Source organism: Pecten maximus, chromosome 7 (genome assembly GCF_902652985.1).
Source record: "Pecten maximus chromosome 7, xPecMax1.1, whole genome shotgun sequence".
Classification (NCBI taxonomy): domain Eukaryota; kingdom Metazoa; phylum Mollusca; class Bivalvia; order Pectinida; family Pectinidae; genus Pecten; species Pecten maximus.
The window spans coordinates 6,486,110-6,511,529 of NC_047021.1; the positions used below are offsets into that span (position 1 = coordinate 6,486,110).

Here is a 25,420-nt window from a genome sequence, read left to right on the forward strand (position 1 = left end):
TTTCTGTGTTTGGTGCGTGGAGGGAGCTTGCAGATAACTGGTTTAACATAGAAGGGTGATTCCATTCCATCATTGCCTATTTACGTGGGGTTTACACATGTCAAGCCTTTGTGACACACCCACACTCCAGTGGTACTCCTAACGGACATTCCGCCCAAACCTCCACAGACAATATAATCAGTCGAGGACAGGAACCAGCGATACAGGAATGGGGTTCATCAAAGGTCTCGGGGTTCATTAGTCGTTAATTACAACCCATGCCATAAAAACATCGCGCTACGTAATTTGTGTGGAAGGAGAACTCGTTGAATAATGATTTCAATTCTGTCAATACCATCTTCAATGCGCCAATATTATCTAGAAAGCTAATCAACATGTCGCGATATGTCTTATATAGTTTGTCATTTTTGTTATACGAGGCAGCAGGGCTTTTATGAACGAACCATGTTAGAACAAAGAAAGAGTCAAGTGAAAGCACGACCATCGATTTCTTACAAGTTATTCACGGAACAGTCTTTAGATAATTTCTGGCACCATGCAGTCAAATTCAAAATATTTAACCAACGAATCGATATCCGACCAGAACAGATTCTTCAAACAAACGAGACCCCGTATGTTTCTCCTTTAAGAGTCTGGACAGTAACTGTTTTAGGTTCTGACGTATCTGGTCAGCTGGACATACCAAATGTTCGTATAGGGTGGTTCATCGTCTCGGAACTTATAATTATCTGTTTTTTATAAAGCGTTGACAGCAGTAGTATCCGTGAGTGGGCGTCATTTGACGTCGAGGCTCGATTTAGATGGTGTGTTGGTCGTTAATACGGAATGTATTGATCACGTTTGGACAACGCTTCATCGATAGACCTAGATCGATACGTTATAGTACGTACAAAAACAGAAAACGAATTCCTGGTTGTAGGGGGCGCTAAAATTTCCATGGAAACTTATCAGACCAATTACACGGTATATGTCAACGTTGCTGCGACTATCGCTCAAGCGTTGCTACAACACTGATTTAACGCCAACACGAAATGGAGACTGCATGCAGATCATACCTACTTCAGTAGGTCATAGATGAGTTTTGTGATCTTGATAAGGTAAGCAAACATATATCTAGTATTGGTGATTTGGCACTTTAATAGAGGCGGCATTTTATAACTGCTGACAGCAGTTGTTATAAACATAACGTCATTAAAACATAATTCGTTTATAATTAACTAGTAATAATTGAAAAAGAGTAAATATTCTCTCGGTATCTGATTAGTATCCAATGGTAGTGGTATTAACAACAGTGTAAATTATCTTTATGTCACAGTAATTAGCATAGGTATTCATATTTTGTGATAAACGACAGCGGTTTGAAGGTAGAGTCATATGTTACAAGTATATATCTGCTAAACTCGGGACAGTCTATTTCTGGTTAGATATATCAATGTTGTGTCATTGTCATGTAAATAGAATAATGTATATGATATTGGAATTAGCAAGTTATGTCCATATCTCGCATTTCTGAAAAAAAAAAAAAAAAAAATCAACGTGTTTTTTGTCTGTCAATGTATTAGGAACGAAATCCTTATCCAGATGTGAGTCACGAATCCCGTGCCAACCTGTTGATCACAACTTTGTGTCAAACTGTTAGTCAAGACTTTCTGTGTCAAACTGTTAGTCAATACTTCCTGTATCAAACTGTTAGTCAAGACTTTCTGTGCCAAACTGTTCGCCAAGACTTTCTGTATCAAACTGTTGGTCAAGACTTTCTGTATCAAACTGTTAGTCAAGACTTTCTGTATCAAACTGTTGGTCAAGACTTTCTGTGTCAAACTGTTAGTCAAGACTTTCTGTATCAAACTGTTAGTCAAGACTTTCTGTATCAAACTGTTAGTCAAGACTTTCTGTGTCAAACTGTTCGCCAAGACTTTCTGTATCAAACTGTTGGTCAATACTTTCTGTATCAAACTGTTAGTCAATACTTTCTGTATCAAACTGTTAGTCAAGACTTTCTGTGTCAAACTGTTAGTCAAGACTTTCTGTATCAAACTGTTGGTCAAGACTTTCTGTATCAAACTGTTAGTCAAGACTTTCTGTATCAAACTGTTAGTCAATACTTCCTGTATCAAACAGTTCGTCAAGACTTTCTGTATCAAACTGTTAGTCCAGACTTTCTGTATCAAACTGTTAGTCAAGACTTTCTGTGTCAAACTGTTAGTCATGACTTTCCGTATCAAACTGTTAGTCAAGACTTTCCGTATCAAACTGTTAGTCAAGACTTTCCGTATCAAACTGTTGGTCAAGACTTTCTGTATCAAACTGTTAGTCATGACTTTCTGTATCAAACTGTTAGTCAAGACTTTCCGTATCAAACTGTTGGTCAAGACTTTCTGTGTCAAACTGTTAGTCAAGACTTTCTGTATCAAACTGTTAGTCAAGACTTTCCGTATCAAACTGTTGGTCAATACTTTCCGTATCAAACTGTTGGTCAATACTTTCTGTGTCAAACTGTTCGTCAATACTTTCTGTATCAAACTGTTGGTCAATACTTTCTGTATCAAACTGTTAGTCAAGACTTTCTGTGTCAAACTGTTAGTCAAGACTTTCTGTGTCAAACTGTTAGTCAAGACTTTCTGTGTCAAACTGTTAGTCAATACTTTCTGTATCAAACTGTTGGTCAATACTTTCCGTATCAAACTGTTGGTCAATACTTTCTGTGTCAAACTGTTCGTCAATACTTTCTGTATCAAACTGTTAGTCAAGACTTTCTGTGTCAAACTGTTGGTCAAGACTTTCTGTATCAAACTGTTAGTCAATACTTTCTGTGTCAAACTGTTAGTCAAGACTTTCTGTGTCAAACTGTTGGTCAAGACTTTCTGTGTCAAACTGTTCGTCAAGACTTTCTGTGTCAAACTGTTAGTCAAGACTTTCTGTATCAAACTGTTAGTCAAGACTTTCCGTATCAAACTGTTAGTCAAGACTTTCTGTGTCAAACTATTCGTCAAGACTTTCTGTATCAAACTGTTAGTCAAGACTTTCTGTATCAAACTGTTAGTCAAGACTTTCTGTGTCAAACTGTTAGTCAAGACTGTCTGTATCAAACTGTTGGTCAATACTTTCTGTGTCAAACTGTTCGTCAAGACTTTCTGTATCAAACTGTTGGTCAATACTTTCTGTGCCAAACTGTTCGCCAAGACTTTCTGTATCAAACTGTTAGTCAAGACTTTCTGTATCAAACTGTTCGTCAAGACTTTCCGTATCAAACTGTTGGTCAATACTTTCCGTATCAAACTGTTGGTCAATACTTTCTGTGTCAAACTGTTAGTCAAGACTTTCTGTATCAAACTGTTGGTCAATACTTTCTGTGTCAAACTGTTAGTCAAGACTTTCTGTATCAAACTGTTGGTCAATACTTTCTGTGTCAAACTGTTAGTCAATACTTTCTGTGTCAAACTGTTAGTCAAGACTTTCTGTGTCAAACTGTTAGTCAATACTTTCTGTATCAAACTGTTTGGTCACAACATTCGGAATCTGACTGTAAAATACGAAATTCCGATGTTAGAGCAAGACTGCATGGAGTCCTTGATATTGGATTTTGGGACTATGTATCGTTTATAATTTCTATAGAAAACACAAAACCCATACAATTTCGACATCACGAACTATTGCCATTTTCTTCCCGATATAAGACTAAAAACAGCATAATGCGTTCACGGCTTTGAACCTTTTAATACATCTTTTCGCAGTCTATTGAACATAATATTAACACCCGTTGGCGAATGGCTTTTGACATCGTTTAGCACATGGTTTTAACATCCTTGGATATATGTTTTTAACACCCTTTGGAATATGGCATTTGGCACCTTTCAGTACATGGTTTTTGACAGTCGTTGGTACATGGTTTTCGACACCCTTTGCTGCATGATTTTAATACCCTTCGGAGCTTGGTTTTTAACAGCCTTAATATATGGTATAGACACCCTTTTGTAAATGGTTTTTGACACTTTTTATGAGCCTCGGATAATAGCTTTTGACATATTCTAGTACATTTTTCCTTTTTGTTTTGAACAGTGTTCGAATCATCCGTGCTTAATTTACTAAGATAAATAAGGGAAAAGATCGGGACCGAACGGAACGTTCGACTCATCCGATGTATTCGATTCAACCGTGTTCGGCGGCACAAGTGAGTTTTACTGTATATTGCTTTAACAACCTTTGGTACCTGGATTCCAACAGATTTTGGTATATGGCGTTTGACACCTTTCGGTATATGACGTTTGACACCTTTCGGTACATGGTTTTTGACACCCGTTGGTAATGACTTTTGACTTTTTTGTGGTACACGGTTTAACATTCTTTCGTACATTTTTAACACCTTTTAATACATAACTTTAACACTCTTTAATCCATGGTGTTTGATACCCTTTAATACATGGCTTTTAACACTTTAATACAAGGCTTTTAACACCCTTTAGTTCATGGTGTTTGACACCCTTTAATACAAAGCTTTTAACACCCTTTGATACATGGCTTTTAACACTTTAATACATGGTTTTTGACACCCTTTAATACATGGTTTTTGACACCCTTTAATACATGGTTTTTGACACCCTTTCATACATGACTTTTAACACCCTTTAATACATGGCGTTTAACACCCTTTAATACATGTTTTTGACACCCTTTGCTACATGGTTTTTGAACTCGTTAATACATGGGTTATGAACTCTTTCGTACATATATGCTAGAAATAAGATGATCACTACAGGAAATACGGTTTTAGAGTCTGTCGGTGAGTCTTGGTGAGCCATGGCCATGCTAAATAGAATCCATTAGTATGCCGTGGCCGTACCTACTGTGGAAAGATATATTGAGATATAAGATGACTGCATTAGGCAGCTGTCAGGATAGGCTTTCAGGGAAGATTGCGTAAAGGGCAACTAAATCCACTCAATGTCTCACGAATATTTATGACAATGCCAGTGTCCATCTGTATTGAATAACAACAAACCATTTAGGCTGTATGATCCTCACAACACAACAGTTTCAATTCAACAACAAAATACAGATTTACATTGACACCAGAATCAATTCAATGACAATTTAACAAATTATCCATTCTTAATTAAATATTGTATTCCTTAAAAGTTTTCAAGAATATTAAATATTTTCATTTTTAAACAATATTGTATAACAATCAGGAAACATTAGTATGCGACCTATCAACATGAGACATTTCCCAGCAGATTGTAGGCACATGGGACCAACTGTCGATTGCCAGACAATGATTGACTTCTGAAAAACAGTTTATGGGGCAAAACATAATCAGTGTCGTCTTAGATACAAATTGTCTTTAAATGTACCAGATACAACTTGTCTTTGAAATGTGCCAGATACAAATTGTCTTTGAAATGTGCCAGATACAAATTGTCTTTAAATGTGCCAGATACAACTTGTCTTTGAAATGTGCCAGATACAACTTGTCTTTGAAATGTGCCAGATACAAATTGTCTTTGAAATGTGCCAGATACAACTTGTCTTTGAAATGTGCCAGATACAAATTGTCTTTGAAATGTGCCAGATACAAATTGTCTTTAAAATGTGCCAGATACAACTTGTCTTTGAAATGTGCCAGATACAAATTGTCTTTAAATGCACCAGATACAAATTGTCTTTAAAATGTGCCAGATACAAATTGTCTTTAAATGCACCAGATACAAATTGTCTTTAAAATGTGCCAGATACAAATTGTCTTTAAATGCACCAGATACAAATTGTCTTTAAATGTGCCAGATACAAATTGTCTTTAAATGCACCAGATACAAATTGTCTTTAAAATGTGCCAGATACAAATTGTCTTTAAAATATGCCAGATACAAATTGTCTTTAAATGCACCAGATACAACTTGTGCCAGATTGATGGTATCACGGGTTCATTTGATAAGGTCCATTTTGATGTCCTTGCCTCCCTTTGTGATTTCCACTTTTGACCACTACTGATGAGTCGTACGAAGACTTAACAACATAGCTGTATTTTCCGCACTATTTATTTTCATTTAAAAAAGTATCATCCACTTGTGTGTCATATTAACATTGACCAAAATAACACGAAACTTCAGTGATATAATGTACCCTACGGAAATGAAATTCGATTACAATATACTGCACTATACAGCTGTATGAAAACCACGGTGATTTAATTCCATAATGACATCCCCTTTTCCCTCGCACAACATGCAGCAGTCACATTTGTAATTCAATACTTGAACGCTCTTCGCCAAATGGCAAATTTTCGAACTACAATGTACTAATGAATAACTTACCACATAGAGGTTCAAGAGGGTTATTAATTGTGTTATGTTTTCCATATCCTTGTGCTATATGTTTTGGGGTATGTTCCTTGGAGTGTTTTGTGGTTTCAGTTTTTTGAGATCTTTGAGGCTGTGCCGCTAATGTACTTGTAGCCTACCTCTGTGTAGACGATCACGACGAGTGACGAAACAGAAAACACTTCCATACCGTTACTTGTAGCCTACCTATGTGTAGACGAACACGACGAGTGATGAAACAGAGGACACTTCCATGCCGTTACTTGTAGCCTACCTCTGTGTAGACGAACACGACGAGTGATGAAACAGAATACATTTCCATACCGTTACTTGTAGCCTACATCTGTAGACGAACACGACGAGTGACGAAACAGAGGACACTTCCATACCGTTACTTGTAGCCTACCTATGTGTAGAGGAACACGACGAGTGACGAAACAGAGGACACTTCCATACCGTTACTTGTAGCCTACCTATGTGTAGACGAACACGACGAGTGACGAAACAGAGGACACTTCCATACCGTTACTTGTAGCCTACCTTGCCTACCTATATGTAGACTTGTACGACGAGTGATGAAACAGAGGACACTTCCATACCGTTACTTGTAGCCTACCTATGTGTAGAGGAACACAACGAGTGACGAAACAGAGGACACTTCCATACCGTTACTTGTAGCCTACCTATGTGTAGAGGAACACAACGAGTAACGAAACAGAGGACACTTCCATACCGTTACTTGTAGCCTACCTATGTGTAGACGAACACGACGAGTGACGAAACAGAGGACACTTCCATACCGTTACTTGTAGCCTACCTTGCCTACCTATATGTAGACTTGTACGACGAGTGATGAAACAGAGGACACTTCCATACCGTTACTTGTAGCCTACCTATGTGTAGAGGAACACAACGAGTGATGAAACAGAGGACACTCCAATACCGTTACTTGTAGCCTACCTATGTGTAGACTTGTACGACGAGTGATGAAACAGAAGACACTTCCATACCGTTACTTGTAGCCTACCTACAGTTGTATGTGTAGAGGAACACGACGAGTGATGAAACAGAAGACACTTCCATACCGTTACTTGTAGCCTACCTATGTGTAGAGGAACACGACGAGTGACGAAACAGAGGACACTTCCATACCGTTACTTGTAGCCTACCTATGTGTAGACGAACACGACGAGTGACGAAACAGAAGACACTTCCATACCGTTACTTGTAGCCTACCTTGCCTACCTATATGTAGACTTGTACGACGAGTGATGAAACAGAGGACACTTCCATACCGTTACTTGTAGCCTACCTATGTGTAGAGGAACACAACGAGTGACGAAACAGAGGACACTCCAATACCGTTACTTGTAGCCTACCTATGTGTAGACTTGTACGACGAGTGATGAAACAGAAGACACTTCCATACCGTTACTTGTAGCCTACCTACAGTTGTATGTGTAGAGGAACACGACGAGTGATGAAACAGAAGACACTTCCATACCGTTACTTGTAGCCTACCTATGTGTAGAGGAACACGACGAGTGACGAAACAGAGGACACTTCCATACCGTTACTTGTAGCCTACCTATGTGTAGACGAACACGACGAGTGACGAAACAGAAGACACTTCCATACCGTTACTTGTAGCCTACCTCTGTGTAGACGAACACGACGAGTGATGAAACATAATACATTTCCATACCGTTACTTGTAGCCTACATCTGTAGACGAACACGACGAGTGACGAAACAGAGGACACTTCATACCGTTACTTGTAGCCTACCTATGTGTAGACGAACACGACGATTGATGAAACAGAAGACACTTCCATACCGTTACTTGTAGCCTACCTACAGTTGTATGTGTAGACGAACACGACGAGTGATGAAACAGAAAACACTTCCATACCGTTACTTGTAGCCTACCTCTGTGTAGACGAACACGACGAGTGATGAAACATAATACATTTCCATACCGTTACTTGTAGCCTACCTCTGTGAAGACGAACACGACGAGTGATGAAACAGAGGACACTTCCATACCGTTACTTGTAGCCTACCTCTGTGTAGAGGAACACGACGAGTGATGAAACAGAAGACACTTCCATACCGTTACTTGTAGCCTACCTATGTGTAGAGGAACACGAGTGATGAAACAGAAGACACTTCCATACCGTTACTTGTAGCCTACCTGTGTGTAGACTTGTACGACGAGTGATGAAACAGAAGACACTTCCATACCGTTACTTGTAGCCTACATCTGTAGACGAACACGACGAGTGACGAAACAGAGGACACTTCCATACCGTTACTTGTAGCCTACCTATGAGTAGACTTGTACGACGAGTGATGAAACAGAAGATACTTCCCCTTCAGATCCATTTCGTGAACAGTCTTTGCCCGTTATTCACATCTGATGAGGTCGTCATTTTTTATTAGATATGACGAGTTCGATAACATTAAGCTTTTTCCATTTCTTTGTTTTCTTTAATCTATTCATACCAATTGAAGGTCTACTTATTCACACCAATGGATAGTCTACTTACTAATACTAATTAATAGTCTACTTATTCATACCGATCGATAGTCTACTTATTCATACAAATGGAAAGTCTACTTATTAATACCAATGAATAGTTTACCTATTCATATCAATCGATAGTCTACTTATTCATACCAATAGATATGCTACTTATTCAATCCAATTGATATTCTACTTATTCATTTTGATGGATAATCTATATATTCATACCAATGGATAGTCTACTTATTCATACCAATGAATAGTCTACTTATTCATACCAATAGATATGCTACTTATTCATACCAATGGATAGTCTACTAATTCATATTGATGGATAGTCTACATATTCATACCAATGGATAGTCGACTTATTTATATTGATGGATAGTCTACATATTCATACCAATGGATAGTCTACTTATTCATACCAATGGATAGTCTACTTATTCATATCAATGGAAAGTCTACTTATTCATGTACCAATGGATAGTCGACTTATTTATATTGATGGATAGTCTACATATTCATACCAATGGATAGTCGATTTATTTATATTGATGGATAGTCTACATATTCAAACCAATGGATAGTCTACTTATTAATACCAATCGATAGTCTATTTATTCATGTACCAATGGATAGTCTACTTATTCATATTGATGGATGGTCAACTTATTCATACCAATAATGGTCTACTTATCAATACAAATGGATAGTTTACTGATTCATAACGATTAATAGTCTACTTATTCATACCAATGGACAGTCTACTTATTTTTACCGATGGATAGTATACTTATTCATACCAATGGATAGTCTACTTATTCACACCAAGGAATAGTCTACTAATTCACACCAATCGAAAGTCTACTTATTCATATCAATGGAAAGTCTACTTATTCATGTACCAATGGATAGTCGACTTATTTATATTGATGGATAGTCTACATATTCATACCAATGGATAGTCTACTTATTCATACCAATGAATAGTCTACTTATTCAAGCCAATGAATAGTCTACTTTTTTATATCAATCGATAGTCTACTTATTCATACCAATGAATAGTCTACTTAATCATACCAATGGATAGTCTACTTATTCATACCAATGGATAGTCTACTTATTCATACCAATCGATAGTCTACTTGTTCATACCAATGAATAGTCTACTTATTCATACCAATCGATAGTCTACTTGTTCATACCAATGAATAGTCTACTTATTCATACCAATCGATAGTCTACTTGTTCATACCAATGAATAGTCTACTTATTCAAGCCAATGAATAGTCTACTTTTTTATATCAATCGATAGTCTACTTGTTCATACCAATGAATAGTCTATTTATTCATACCAATGAATAGTCTACTTATTCATACCAATGAATAGTCTACTTATTCATACCAATGAATAGTCTATTTATTCAAGCCAATGAATAGTCTACTTTTTTATATCAATCGATAGTCTACTTATTCATACCAATGAATAGTCTACTTAATCATACCAATGGATAGTCTACTTATTCATACCAATGGATAGTCTACTTATTCATACCAATCGATAGTCTACTTTTTTATACCAATGAATAGTCTACTTATTCATACCAATCGATAGTCTACTGATTCATATCGATGGATAGTCTACTTATTCATACCAATGAATAGTCTACTTATTCAAGCCAATGAATAGTCTACTTTTTTTATACCAATCGATAGTCTACTTATTCCTACCAATGAATAGTCTACTTATTCATACCAATGAATAGTCTACTTATTCAAGCCAATGAATAGTCTACTTTTTTTATACCAATCGATAGTCTACTTATTCCTACCAATGAATAGTCTACTTATTCAACCAATCGATAGTCTACTTATTCATATCGATGGATAGTCTACTTATTCGTATCGATAGATAGTCTTCTTATTCATATCGATGGATAGTCTACTTATTCATACCAATGGATAGTCTACTTATTCATACCAATCGATAGTCTACTTATTCACACCAATGGATAGTCTACTTATTCATACCAATGAATAGTTTACTTATTCAAGCCAATGAATAGTCTACTTTTTTTATACCAATCGATAGTCTACTTATTCATACCAATGAATAGTCTACTTATTCAACCAATCGATAGTCTACTTATTCATACCAATGGATAGTCTACTTATTCATACCGATGGATAGTCTACTCTCCAATGATATACATAGATTAATCATTGAACAGATGATCACCGCCAGACAAAAAGATTGTCAGTTACCCCTTCATTAAGACCGACAGCTTTTCCATTGTCACAACATCAACATTTAATACCATTTTTACAGGGAAATGTTACTGACATGCCTCCAACACTATGCAGAAGGATTCCAGTCATTATAAGTACTAGGATCACGACTGAGAAGTTAACAGTATGAACATCCCATTATGTTGGTATGTCCTGTTTTTCAGTTAAACGGCAAATTTTAGTTAAATTGTATAAGGCAGTTTCCCCTTGAAATTTAACAAAAAAATTCTTACAGAACCAATGACTGCTCTTAAACATAATTAAATAATTTCAATATTATTTTTTTCAAGGGTTTGACTAGCGTTTCCCGTCAATTGACTTGAGCTATAAGGATTCGTATACTTTGTATCTTCTCTGGCAATGTCATGATGTCCTGTGTGTATTAACTAACATAGACCATCAACATTTGTACGATACATTGTACCAGTAGAATATGACCTGTGTGTATAACTAACATAGACCATCAACATTTGTACGAAACATTGTACCAGTAGAATGACCTGTGTGTATAACTAACATAGACCATCAACATTTGTACGATACATTGTACCAGTAGAATGTCCTGTGTGTATTAACTAACATAGACCATCAACATTTGTACGATACATTGTACCAGTAGAATGACCTGTGTATATTAACTAACATAGACCATCAACATTTATACGATACATTATACCAGTAAAATGACCTGTGTATATTAACTAACATAGACCATCAACATTTGTACAATACATTATACCAGTAAAATGACCTGTGAAAGCAGTATATACACTAGCTACTTTTTGTACAGAGTATGGTAAACAGGTTATAAATCAAAAACTTCATAACAATTTGGGTGGGCTTATTCATGTTTTAAATAGATTACCCAATCGATGTTAGTTACTTTCTATACAATTCAAATCATAAATTATACAGGCCAAATGTTTGGACACGATCTTCAAGTGTGACTGTAATTTCTTTTTAGCAAGCTGTCGCCAAAACTTCACAGAACCAAAACCACAGTGTTTGGTTTCAGGCAACGGAGAAGATCAATAACAGGGAAGAGCATTCCATGGTAAGGATGTAGGAGTTATTTCCCTTATCACATGAAGAGACAACATATCATTAATAACCTAATTATATTTTGAATACAAACTGTATATATATTTTAAACATAGGAATTGTGTTATCTTAGATGAAAATAGATAACACAATCCCTATGTTTAAAACATACAGTACACAGAAATACTGAAATAACCTGAATGTTTTACATAGGGTTGGATTCCCAAAATGTTCAAATAATATATGATCACCCAGAGAACTAATCAATTACCTCATTGAAGATATAATATAAAGATGAACATTTTCATGCTGATTTGGAAAAGAAACAGTGATATCCACTCTATTTGTAGGGAGATGAAGAGAGCACAGACTGCTGCTACAGTAGTTATATACAAGATTAGTATATAAACAAGTAAAGTGTAATAAACAGTATTAGTAATTATACAGCTATAAGTACAATGTACATGTAATTATAGATACCATATAAAAGATGTATATAAAATTACAAAATTTACACATCTAGAAAATATCAACATTTCCAAATAATTATCCAATATAAACACAATCAAAAATATTCTTTTCACACATCTTCAAAAATTCAGCACAATAAACAATATGTATCCAGACAGAAAAACAACATATGTAAATTTACAATAGCAACAGGTGTAGTTTATCAATAACCATGAACAGCTGTCGTTGTATCAGCATCGGGATCCTCACATTGTGGTGTAAGAGGACAAAACCAACCTTGAATCACATGGCAATTATCTGAACATCACTGATCTCATACTGACAACACTTGATTTTTCTGTTCCAAGAAAACATAGATTTTTTCATTGATGCCATGAGGACACAAGGCCCCATGCTGAAACACAACATTATTCCTTTGCTTTGATCTTAAATTTCACTGCTCTATGGACAAATCATTTGGCCCTTCCTAGGCCAACACAACTTTTATGTCTGCCCTTCCCAGGCCAACACAACTTTCAGGTCTGCCCTTCCCAGGCTAACACAACTTGCAGGTCTGCCCTTCCTAGGCCAACACAACTTTTATGTCTGCCCTTCCCAGGCCAACACAACTTTCAGGTCTGTCCTTCCCAGACTAACACAACTTTTATGTCTGCCCTTCCCAGGCCAACACAACTTTCAGGTCTGCCCTTCCCAGGCTAACACAACTTTCAGGTCTGCCCTTCCCAGGCCAACACAAATTTCAGGTCATCTGACACGAAGATGGGCCCGAAATGGGGAACTTGGCTGAAATTTTGCTTTAGAACCCTTTTCTTTCTCAACACTACAATGCTGATTACCACCAGATTTGGTGTGAAATATCATTGCAGGAGGGCAAACATATTTCATATAAATAAGTCTGTTCTGACCCCTGGGAACAGAGGGGCAGGGTCCAAAATGGGGAACTTGGCTGAAATTTTATTTCAAAACCCTACTCCTTCTTAACCCTTTAATTCCAACCATTGGGCAAGTAGTTGGGGATCCAAAATGGGAACTTTGCTGAAATGTTGCTATAAAACTATTCTCCTTCTTAACCCGATGATGGATTACAACTAAATTTGGCGTGAAACATAATTGGGGGATGGACGAGCATGTTTTATATAAATGAGGCTGGTGTGACCCCTTGGGACAGAGAGACAGCTTGGGCCTAAAATGGGAACTTTGCTCAAATATTGTTTTAAAACCCTTCTCTTACTTAAACCTTGGATGGATTTCGACCAAATTTTGTGTGAAACATAAGTGATTGAGGATGATCATATTTCATATAAATGAGGATGGTCCAACCTCATTGGACAGAATTAAATGGGTCCCAAAAAGTGGAAATTTTGCTTTAAAACTGTACTCTTTCTTAAACCTTGAGTGGATTACAACCAAATTTGGTGTGAAACATCTTTGAGGGAGGGCAATTATATATTATATAAATGAGGCTAGCTTGACACCTGGGGCCAGTGGGGTGGGGCCCCAAATGAGAACTTTGCTGTAATTTTGTTTTAAAACACTACTCCACCTAAACCTTTGAGAGGATTTCTACCAAAATTGGTGTGAAACATCATTGGGGGAGAGCAAACATACTTAATATAAATGAGGCTATGTCTGAACCCTCAGGACAGAGAAATAGGGTCATATTACATGGTCACTTGTGTTAGATCATCCATATAGTATGGTTCAATTGTCAGATGACAGTTCAATGCCCTGCAATTACCATAATGATTCCAGTTTCAGTTTTTTATGAATTTGTAACAATGATGCGCATATTCAAGCTGTTTATAGTAAACAACAATACAATTAACAATGCATAAGGCCCACAGATGTCAATACAATGGTAACAGTTGTGAAACTGTTAGATAATTGACAGAATGATTCATTACCATAAATCAATGCACTAGTCATAAAGCTCTGATCACCAGATTGTATCTAATATTCCTTAAAGGAAAATGTAAATTACTATGATTTCTACCTCTTTTTCAAAAGACTAAAAAAAACATTTACAAATTAATATATGTGTAGTGTATATAGGGCATACCTAAGCAATCACATGATGTAAGTTTTGAAAATAATATAATGTATGACATCACATAAATACTTACATAGTTACAAAATCATAGAAACTACCTAGTAACTATGTATCAAGGCAATTAATGTAGTTAAGCATCATCAAGATTAAGGAAAGAAAGCACTTACATGTATGCTTACATTGTAAGTCTACGTGTTTTTCTAATTCATTTTGACATACATATCAACAAAACTTCATGATTTCCGCAAAGGCCTTTCTGCCTTCACAGATTTCTTTAGGCAGGCTGGTGTTTAATCTATGACAAAAGAACAAAAACCAGTCCACCTGAAGAAGTATGTAAAGGCAGGTAGACCTTGGGGAAGTCTGTAAAGGCAGGAAGGCCTTGGGGAAGTCTGTAAAGGCAGGTAGATCTTGGGGAGGTCTGTAAAGGCAGGAAGGCCTTGGGGAGGTCTGTAAAGGCAGGTAGACCTTGGGGAGGTCTGTAAAGGCAGGAGGACCTTGGGGAAGTCTGTAAAGGCAGGAAGGCCTTGGGGAGGTCTGTAAAGGCAGGAAGGCCTTGGGGAGGTCTGTAAAGGCAGGAAGGCCTTGGGGAGGTCTGTAAAGGCAGGAAGGCCTTGGGGAAGTCTGTAAAGGCAGGAAGACCTTGGGGAAGTCTGTAAAGGCAGGAGGACCTTGGGGAAGTCTGTAAAGGCAGGAAGGCCTTGGGGAGGTCTGTAAAGGCAGGAAGGCCTTGGGGAGGTCTGTAAAGGCAGGAAGACCTTGGGGAAGTCTGTAAAGGCAGGAAGGCCTTGGGGAAGTCTGTAAAGGCAGGTAGACCTTGGGGAAGTCTGTAAAGGCAGGAAGGCCTTGGGGAGGTCTGTAAAGGCAGGAAGGCCTTGGGGAGGTCTGTAAAGGCAGGAAGGCCTTGGGGAAGTCTGTAAAGGCAGGAAGACCTTGGGGAAGTCTGTAAAGGCAGGAGGACCTTGGGGAAGTCTGTAAAGGCAGGAAGGCCTTGGGGAAGTCTGTAAAGGCAGGTAGATCTTGGGGAGGTCTGTAAAGGCAGGAAGGCCTTGGGGAGGTCTGTAAAGGCAGGAAGACCTTGGGGAAGTCTGTAAAGGCAGGAAGGCCTTGGGGAAGTCTGTAAAGGCAGGTAGACCTTGGGGAAGTCTGTAAAGGCAGGAGGACCTTGGGGAAGTCTGTAAAGGCAGGAGGACCTTGGGGAAGTCTGTAAAGGCAGGAAGGCCTTGGGGAGGTCTGTAAAGGCAGGAAGGCCTTGGGGAAGTCTGAAGGTTTAGGCCCATCCCTCCGAGTCCTTACAAATATTTATGGCTATAGTTGCATTTTTAAGAAAAGTTTGACAGGCGGATGCCATGTCATGGAACAAGCTTTGACCTTGTTGAAGTAGACGGAAAATGTCTGTTCAATTTTACCTTATGGAATATCTTATCAAATGTTTCTGTGTATGATTATCCAAAAGAAATCAACAAGAAGGATGAAATCTTATTTCTTAACAATATATGCATCTTTCCAACATTCAAAATTATGGTTTGCTCCCTTCAAGAACCTAAAGTGTGTACTGTGCATCAGTTTATTGCATGGACAAACCATAACAAATATTGATAGTGTATACTAGTAAGTGAACAAGTATAGGGTACAAAAGTAATATAGAAGTAAACAAAATGCAATTCAATATGATTAATAACATCTCAAACAGCCAAAATCAAAAATATATTTAATCTGCAGCAACAGAACTGCATTCTTAATTAAGTTTGGATAAGACCAGAAAGCTTATTTTGGATTTTTCTGTTTATTCAATTTGTAGTTATCCCGTAGACATATCACTGGAGGTCCATAGTGACTTTAGCCAGGTAGACAGCTGGTACAATGGATTGACAGGTACAGCCACAGGCTGATACCTACTATTTAATGAGATTTGTATCTACATAAATGAAACAGCCCTAGACCTCAGGAAAAAGTGATGTTACTGTTAACAAAGTACACATGGATATACATTTCATTGCCTAATAAAATATGTGCACCTATATCAACAGAGTATAACTGGCTACGCAGCAGAACTCATATATATATTTGTTAATATTGTCCATATGTGTATTTATTGATTTTCTACCTGTCCACAGGGCTCTTACGTCATCCATAGATGATACTTTTTACCTGTAACATCTGATGAATACAGTTAAAATCAACTGTATATCCTTTTAAGAAAGATACATACAAGGTGTTAGGTCATCAAACATTAATTAATGTTCCTTGGTCCCTTTACACCATTTAACCCAGATCAGGGGTGTAAAATTCTGTCAGATATATTATTCATTTTGGTATCCTTTTGAGTAACCAGCTTGAGGAAATGAACATAACACAGGTACCAAAAATTCAGAGAACTACATATATTTTGACAAGTTTTAAATGTACTGATATATACTCCCACCTCTAACCCATATCAGTCTACACTAGCTGACCCCTTCCCTTCCTTTACCTCGCTAATACAGTAAAACACCTTGCCCTTACCCCCATTACCAACTGGACACATAGTCCTACCCCTATTTTCCTAATAAAGTACAAACACATTGTCCTGACCCTACTTTCCTATTCCTCCCCCTATATCCCTGATTAATACAGTCCAACTTCACCCCCCCCACCCTATATCCCTGATTAATACAGTATAACTTCATCCCCCCCCCCCCTTCCCCCTGTATCCCTGATTAATACAGTACAACTTCATTCCCCCTCCCCATATATCCCTGATTAATACACTACAACTTCATTCACCCTCCCCATATATCCCTGATTAATACACTACAACTTCATTCCCCCTCCCCCTATATCCCTGATTAATACAGTACAACTTCATTCCCCCTCCCCCTATATCCCTGATTAATACAGTACAACTTCATTCCCCCTCCCCCTATATCCCTGATTAATACAGTATAACTTCATTCCCCCTCCCCTATATCTCTGATTAATACACTACAACTTCATTCCCCCTCCCCCTATATCCCTGATTAATACAGTATAACTTCATTCCCCCTCCCCCTATATCCCTGATTAATACAGTATAACTTCATTCCCCCTCCCCCTATATCCCTGATTAATACAGTACAACTTCATTCCCCCTCCCCCTATATCCCTGATTAATACAGTATAACTTCATTCCCCCTCCCCTATATCTCTGATTAATACACTACAACTTCATTCCCCCTCCCCCTATATCCCTGATTAATACAGTATAACTTCATTCCCCTCTCCCCCTATATCCCTGATTAATACAGTATAACTTCATTCCCCCTCCCCTATATCTCTGATTAATACACTACAACTTCATTCCCCCTCCCCCTATATCCCTGATTAATACAGTACAACTTCATTCCCCTCTCCCCCTATAACCCTGATTAATACAGTATAACTTCATTCCCCCTATATTCCTGATTAATACAGTACAACTTCATTCCCCCTCTCCCTATATCTCTGATTAATACAGTATAACTTCATTCCCCCTCCCCCTATAACCCTGATTAATACAGTATAACTTCATTCCCCCTCCCCTTATATACCTGATTAATACACTACAACTTCACCCCCCCCCCCCTCCCCCTATATCCCTGATTAATACAGTACAACTTCATTCCCCCTCCCCCTATATCCCTGATTAATACACTACAACTTCATTCCCCCTACCCCTATAACCCTGATTAATACAGTACAACTTCATTTCCCCTACCCCCGAATTCCTTCACCTTATTCTACTAAAAGTTCTATATTACTGCATGTATACATACGTCTTTTCTGAGAGGTTGCTTGGAGAATAGCTGTGACAATATCAGCATTATGTTGTACTTTGGCTTGCCGTCTTTCACGTCGTTTAAGCTGTCGAACAAGTTGTGAATTAACCACACTGACCCGGTGTTTTAATTCCTGTACTAACTGGCGCAGTTGTGGTACACCTGTAATTTAAAGGGGTTTACATGTAAAATTAACTCTTCATAGTCCATAGTCTTTGGATGGTTAATTGGTGCAGTAGCTATATATTTGCCTTTCATCTACATGTATAGCTGGTGACGAGTATTCAACTCCTCTATCGGATGTGAAAGGGTATGGGTTATCAGCCCAACAAACACAAGGTTTTTTTTTCTGAAAATGAACCCCAGGGTTCGACCCCAAGATCTCCATTCAACGAAAGTAAGTGATCTTGGGGTTGGATCCTGGAGTTCATTTTTATTGAGTCATAGGAATGTGTCAGGCCCCTGTGGTCTAGTGCACTAAGAATGGACAAAAGTAGGGGATGAGATTATACCCAGATGTGACCCTAACTGTTCTCACAGACTTACAGGTTCTCTTGACATTTATAACAAAATTTGCATACTTACAAGTTTAATTTAAATCTACTTTAAACCCAACCAAAAAGTTAAGTGCTGAAATATTACTTTGAAGTAATGCTCAAGTTCAAAATAATTTGTAGGCTTAGCTTTCCACCTCAATATCCATTATCCACCTAGATATAATTGTTAATTTAGGAAAAGCAAACCATACAGTATAGCAGGTGTAACAAGGTGATTGTAAAAATAAAGTACATTAAGATTCTGTTATCATGGATCAATGAAGTGATGCAGGCCACTACTGCTTAAAAGCTGGACCCCCCCCATACCAGTGAATGCTCCATTAAACACTATACACAGATACAAAACAAGTACTTTCCTCCCATATATCAATGTTTGTTTCATCAATCCCATACCTTGATTTACAAATCAATTACACACATGCAGTACTTTGTTGGGGTTTTTCCCTAATAAGCACCAGGATCTTATTTACCAGAGTTTTACATATAGTATTGCTGTGTGCAACATATATAAATCATGTACAATATTAATGCTTAGAGACACACTGTGAACAAAATGCTATACACTAAGCTAGAACTAGTAGTCGAGTCTGATACACGATTCTAGTATCTGTATAGCCTCCCTCTCAAACTTGATTTGATATCAAATACTATTCCCCCATCTATCACTGCTCTGCAGGTATAGCTATATAGGGTGTACGAATTGAACCTGCTGCCCTCATTGCATGATTCATGAGAGGTACGTGACTAAATTTGGGACCTTATCTTTTCCCATTGTTCAAAACCTTTTTACTTCCTAATGTCTCCCTTGACATTGTCTTACTATTGACCTTCAGATGAGCATTCACCCATATGGGTGTCTTTGGCAAAATGCTTCAGTGGAGATATCACATGGAGACAAACAAGAACATACTGCTACCTCCCAAAATAAACTCACATTCATCACACCCATTCATCTCACACAAAGGGGAGGCTGTCACAGCTGTAAATAGGACATAGAAAATACAAACAAACAAACCCCTATCCATCATTCAATATGTAACATGCATGGCCATAGCTGGTTAGACGAAACCTAGCAATATAGGTGGAGACACGTAGGTAGACACATAGATGGAGACATGTAGGTGGAGACACGTAGGTGAAGACATGTAGGTAGAGATATGTAGGGAGACATGTAGGTGGAGACACGTAGGTGGAGACATTTAGGTAGAGACATGTAGGTAGAGACATGTAGGTGGAGACACGTAGGTGGAGACATTTAGGTAGAGATATGTAGGTAGAGACACATAGGTGGAGCTAGACATTTAGGTGGAGACACATAGGTTGAGACACATAGGCGGTTACCCTGTATAACTATAACTAGCGTAGTGTAACTTGCTTGCAAAATATGAGTTGTCAGTGAAAAGGATATGATAGCATAATACAATAACAATATTGAATAAGTAAGGGTTCAGAAGAAGTGATGATGGGAGACAAACAAATGGAGCAGTTATATCCTCTGGTAGTACTCTTTGTATCAAGGGGAACCAAAACAATCTCTGATGTTTCAGTTATTCACAGCTACTAACATGTTTATTTTGTACTTAAATTAAAAGTGTAATCATCCTCAAAATATAATCATGATATTATTAATGCCTCTATATATATCAACGAGAATGTGGAACACAATTATAACTCTACATGAGAATGCTATATATGATAAACTTTATAAAATTTCAATATAAAAATACAGAAAGATCTTGTATGCCTACTTTGTGCTTCCAGACTTGCTTGATGGATTCTCCCAGAATTGGTTGTTTCCAGCTGAATTGATGAACGGCGCCAATGGAATACATCAGACGTACTTGAGCATTCTGTGAATGTGTCACTCTCAAAGCTGTCGTGTCTGCCATCATGCCAGCGGTCGTAAATCTCAAATAGCAAATCATCAACCAAAGATGACTGATGTTCCAGTCGCCAACTGCTGTGTTGGAATTTAAGAATCCCTTTCCCTCCAGTGTGATTTCCCCTTGGACCTTGGGAGGGGAGGGACAATACATGTACAGAAGAATGTGTTGCCATAGTAACTGCATCTGCAGAAATTTATAGTTCTAGAGGTGTTAACACCCCTAACATAATCTATGAACAATGCATATCAAATGAGAAAATCATTTAAATGTTTAACACGTTGAGATAACACCAACATATCAGCATGGACAGGTAACTGGTTACAATATTAAGGTTAGTAACTGTTGGATGCCCTCTGACATTTTGGTCATTTGCACTGTAACATATTGTAAACTCATGGCCAGTCATGCATTTAATCCGTGGCATACGCATGGAGAATAATGCATATGTGTGAACGGAGAATATAGACTAAGGGCCTATGCATGTGGGACCCATTCAACCATTACTGTACTACACTGCCACCAGCAGCTAAGTTTAGTAGTCTGTCGTAGGACAAGTGGTAAAATCCCAGACAATGATATGTCAGCACACAGTGTGAACTAATATAGAATGATACATTTCCGTCGCATGTTGACGTGTCTCCATATCATGGTGGGACGAAAACATCTGTTGCTCGCCCTGTCGACTCGACGTTCCTCATATCACAAGTGTAAGGATATCAATAAAAATATTGACTTGAATTTTGTGCCTTCAAAACTGAAGAGTTCTCATTACGCAATCCAACTTTCGCTTTGACGGTACCGGTCAGCTCATGGGCCCAATTTACCCTGTGTCCGATAAAGTGATGATTATTCAACGACATACGTACAGTTTTGCAATGTATGACGTGTTGTAGCAATAGGCCTAACTGAAACATTATAATGAATCACTCTGATATAACAATGTATAACTTAAAAAAATGCATTTATTGGGTCTAGTAAACATCTAAAGAAAAATCCCAGACGCGTATAGCCGCCACGTATACACACCAAAATACATGTACCCCAATGTTGATATTGTAGCGATGCATGTATACAGGTGTGTTATCCTTGTTTGTGATACTGCACTGCGTGTTAACTCTATGTTCCGTTTCATAGATATTCGCAGGTGTACATCTAGATGTTTCATGTGGACAGGTGGACGGACATTTCGCGCCAACTTCCCGTCATACATTACTTACAAGCAATCTGTGAGTATTGCTAAACAATACATGTCCCTACCGACGCCCTCAAGTTAAAACTTTAGCCAAATTTGAGAAAAAATGGTTAGCCAAAACTGAAACATGATCATTTTATGAAAATAAGTTCTGTAAATTAAACTCTATATGGTTGAATTCTTTTGGCATGTCTACTATAGATCTACAGAGTAAAAGAATCTAAAGTGAATGTAAAGGGAAATGTGTTATAACAGCCTTGGATTGAAATATAAACACGATTCTGCATAGCACAGCATAGTAGTACACTGATTTTATTCCAAAAAAATCTCATATCTGTGAACCATTATTAAGTGAATGGTGTGTCATTATAAAACTTTAACCAAAACTTTCACCTGAAGAATACAGAGAAAAACGTTAAGTTCATAATATATGCAAAAAATTTCAAAAAATGAAAATATTTTTTTCATTTTTAACTGTACAAAAGTAATGTCACACACCCAAAGAACCTCTATGCAAAGAAGCAGCATCCTAATACCATTATTAAGTGAATGGTGTGCCATTATAAAACTTTAACCAAAACTTTCACCTGAAGAATACAGATAACCAAAACTTTCACCTGAAGAATACAGAGAAAAACGTTAAGTTCATAATATGCCAAAAATTTCAAAAAATGAAAATAATTTTTTCAGTTTTAACCGTACAAAAGTAATACCACACACCCAACGAACCTCTATGCAAGGAATCAGCATCCTAATACCATTATTAAGTAAATGGTGTGCCATTATTAAACTTTCACCGAAACTTTAACCTCAAGAATACAGCAAAAACATCCCAATCAATGGGTAAATTCAACTCTATAGGGTTGAATGAACAATGTTTCCAGCCCCTGAAAAATATTCAGGTATTCTTTTGGTATGTCTACTGTACAGAGTAAAATAATCTAAAGTGAATTTAAAGTGAAATGTGTAATAACAGCCTTGGATTGAAATATAAACATGATTCTACATAGCACAGCATAGTATATATGTAGTACACTGATTTTATTCTTAAAGAATATCATATCAGTGTACCATTATTAAGTGAATGGTGTGCCATTATAAAACTTTAACCAAAACTTTAACCTGAAGAATACAGAGAAAAAAGTTAAGTCCATAATATGGAGGGGAAAAAAAATCATTTTTGACTGTACAAAAGTAATAACACACACCCAAAGACCCTCTATGCAAAGAATCAGCATCCTAATACCATTATCAAGTGAATGGTGTGTCATTATAAAACTTTAACCAAAACTTTAACCGGACGGACGGCAAAGCCTTTATTCCCACCGGTTTTACCGGTAGGGGACTAATAAGAGCCTGTCCACTGGTTAGAGTAGAAACATATAACCAGATACATGTTTCTGGTGAGATACCACATTTACCGATAATGACATGACAAGACGGAAAAGATATATACATGTTAGTCTACTTATTTTAAATGTTGGTCTGCGCATACGAAACTATCGTCCAGACGGTTGGTTCCACTCGAGCGGTGTTTTGACGAGGAAGGAGTTCTTGTATAAACCAGAGTCATGAGGTGCATGGTCGTCCCAGAACGCTACTTCTACTGTTACCAGTTGGAGGTCTAGAACTGACATAAGACCCGACATCTATGGAACGCACAATTAACAAATATTCAATTAATTGAACATATCTTCAAATAAATGAAGATAGGTTCAATTCAATGAAAGCTAGGTTTAATTCAATTAGAGATAGGCTCAATTAAATAAGAGAAAGGTTCAATTCAATTAGGGATAGGTTCAATCTAATTGAAGATAGATTCAATTTAATTAAAGATAGGTTCAATTCAATTGTACCTATCTTTAAATAATTAAAGATAAGTACAAATAATTGGACCTATCTTCATTTGAATTGAACCTATTTTCAATTAATTGAACCTATCTTCAAATAATTGAAGGTAGGTTCAATAAATTACCATGTCTAATGAAAACTCCCATTAACTTATCATGGGTGATTTTAATTTCCCCAAAATAAACTGGGATTCATATTCACTAAGTAATGACCAGGAAAGTGAAAATTTTGTAGAATGCTTTAGAAACAATTATTTAACACAACATGTCAGGAACTACACTAGAATGAGGATAGGATGTGAACCAACTGTGCTTGATATAATAATTACTAACGAAGAGGAAATGGTGAAAGATATAGTACACCAAATCCCACTCGGCCACAGTGATCACTTCGTTCTGAAGTACAAGTTTATCTGTTATAGTCAGAAACCTGATAAAGATGTATACCGGAGAAAATATAACAAGGGAGACTTTGATTGCATGGAAAAAGATCTGAATATTAGTTGGGGCGAGATTCTGAGGAAGTTAGACATAAAATCAACAAAAAACACAGGGCTTAGCAAAGATATATGGAAACAAGATGCGAGCTAGAATACATGTATAAGGAATACTGTAAGCTGAGAAATCAAGTCAAAGGCTTATAAAGGAAATCTAGACAAGAAATTGGGAAAAAAAGCATTGCATGGAATACAAAAGAAGACCCAAAGAAATTCTGGAAATACATCAACTCAAAACAAAAAGTGAAAGCTGGCATATCAGAACTAAAGGCTTGAGTGGTGACACCGCAAAAATGGCTGTGACAAGGACAAAGCTGATGTACTTACTACGTTCTTTAGTAGTGTGTTCACGGAAGAACCGCGAGGAGAAATACCAACAAGGCCAACAGAAAGCATGTTTAAGGATCCGATATGTAGTGAGGAACTCGTCAGGAAAATTCTAGGAAAATTGGACGAAAACAAATCTCAGGGCCCACACCAAATGCACCCAAAAGTATTGAAAGAACTTCAACAAGTCTTATGCAAACCTCTAAATATTATTTTCAACAAATCACTGGAATCTGGTAGAGTACCATTAGTGTGGAAAGAAGCTAACATCACGGCAAGTTTTAAAAAGGAATCGAGAACAGAACCTGGAAACTACCGACCTGTAAGCCTCACAAGTATCGTAAGTAAAACAATGGAAAGGATAATATGGGATGCAATTGTTAAGCATATGGATATAAATAACATGTTTAGTTATAGGCAATTTGGGTTCATGTCAAAACGGTCAACGGCGCTACAACTTTTAATGGTTCTGGAGGATTGGACTAAAATTTTAGATTAAGGAGGAGAGATTGACGTGATCTACATGTACTTCATGAAGGCCATCGATAAGGTCCCACATGGACGACTAGTAGGAAAAGTTAGAAGCTACGGTATTAGCGAACGGGTCATATCATGGATAGAAAGCTTTTCAAGTAGTT

The 25,420-nt window shown here is 37.4% G+C and overlaps 1 protein-coding gene and 1 long non-coding RNA gene across 4 annotated transcripts in view; one reads left to right on the forward strand and one right to left on the reverse strand.

Moving 5' to 3' along the window:
- The window catches only part of LOC117331449 (TBC1 domain family member 30-like), an 84,143-nt gene extending 63,028 nt beyond the window's left edge, over positions 1 to 21,115 (reverse strand). For both annotated transcript variants that reach the window (XR_004533551.1, XM_033890167.1), the window contains exons 1-2: positions 20,779 to 21,115; positions 18,471 to 18,635 (exon numbers count right to left, since the gene is read on the reverse strand). Coding sequence is in view for 1 of the 2 variants with exons in the window: in XM_033890167.1 (XP_033746058.1) it covers positions 18,471 to 18,635; positions 20,779 to 21,088 (475 nt within the window). In the remaining variant the exon portion in view is untranslated. The remainder of the gene's footprint in view (positions 1 to 18,470; positions 18,636 to 20,778) is intronic.
- Positions 160 to 21,189, forward strand: LOC117331451. 2 transcript variants are annotated; one of them, XR_004533553.1, is made up of 5 exons: positions 160 to 1,097; positions 4,060 to 4,171; positions 11,176 to 11,281; positions 12,100 to 12,189; positions 20,792 to 20,905. It is a non-coding gene; the product is annotated as an uncharacterized LOC117331451 (long non-coding RNA). The 2 variants fall into 2 exon arrangements; XR_004533552.1 differs by lacking the exon at positions 4,060 to 4,171 and having other exon boundaries at positions 20,792 to 21,189.
- The last annotated feature ends 4,231 nt before the right edge of the window (positions 21,190 to 25,420 follow it).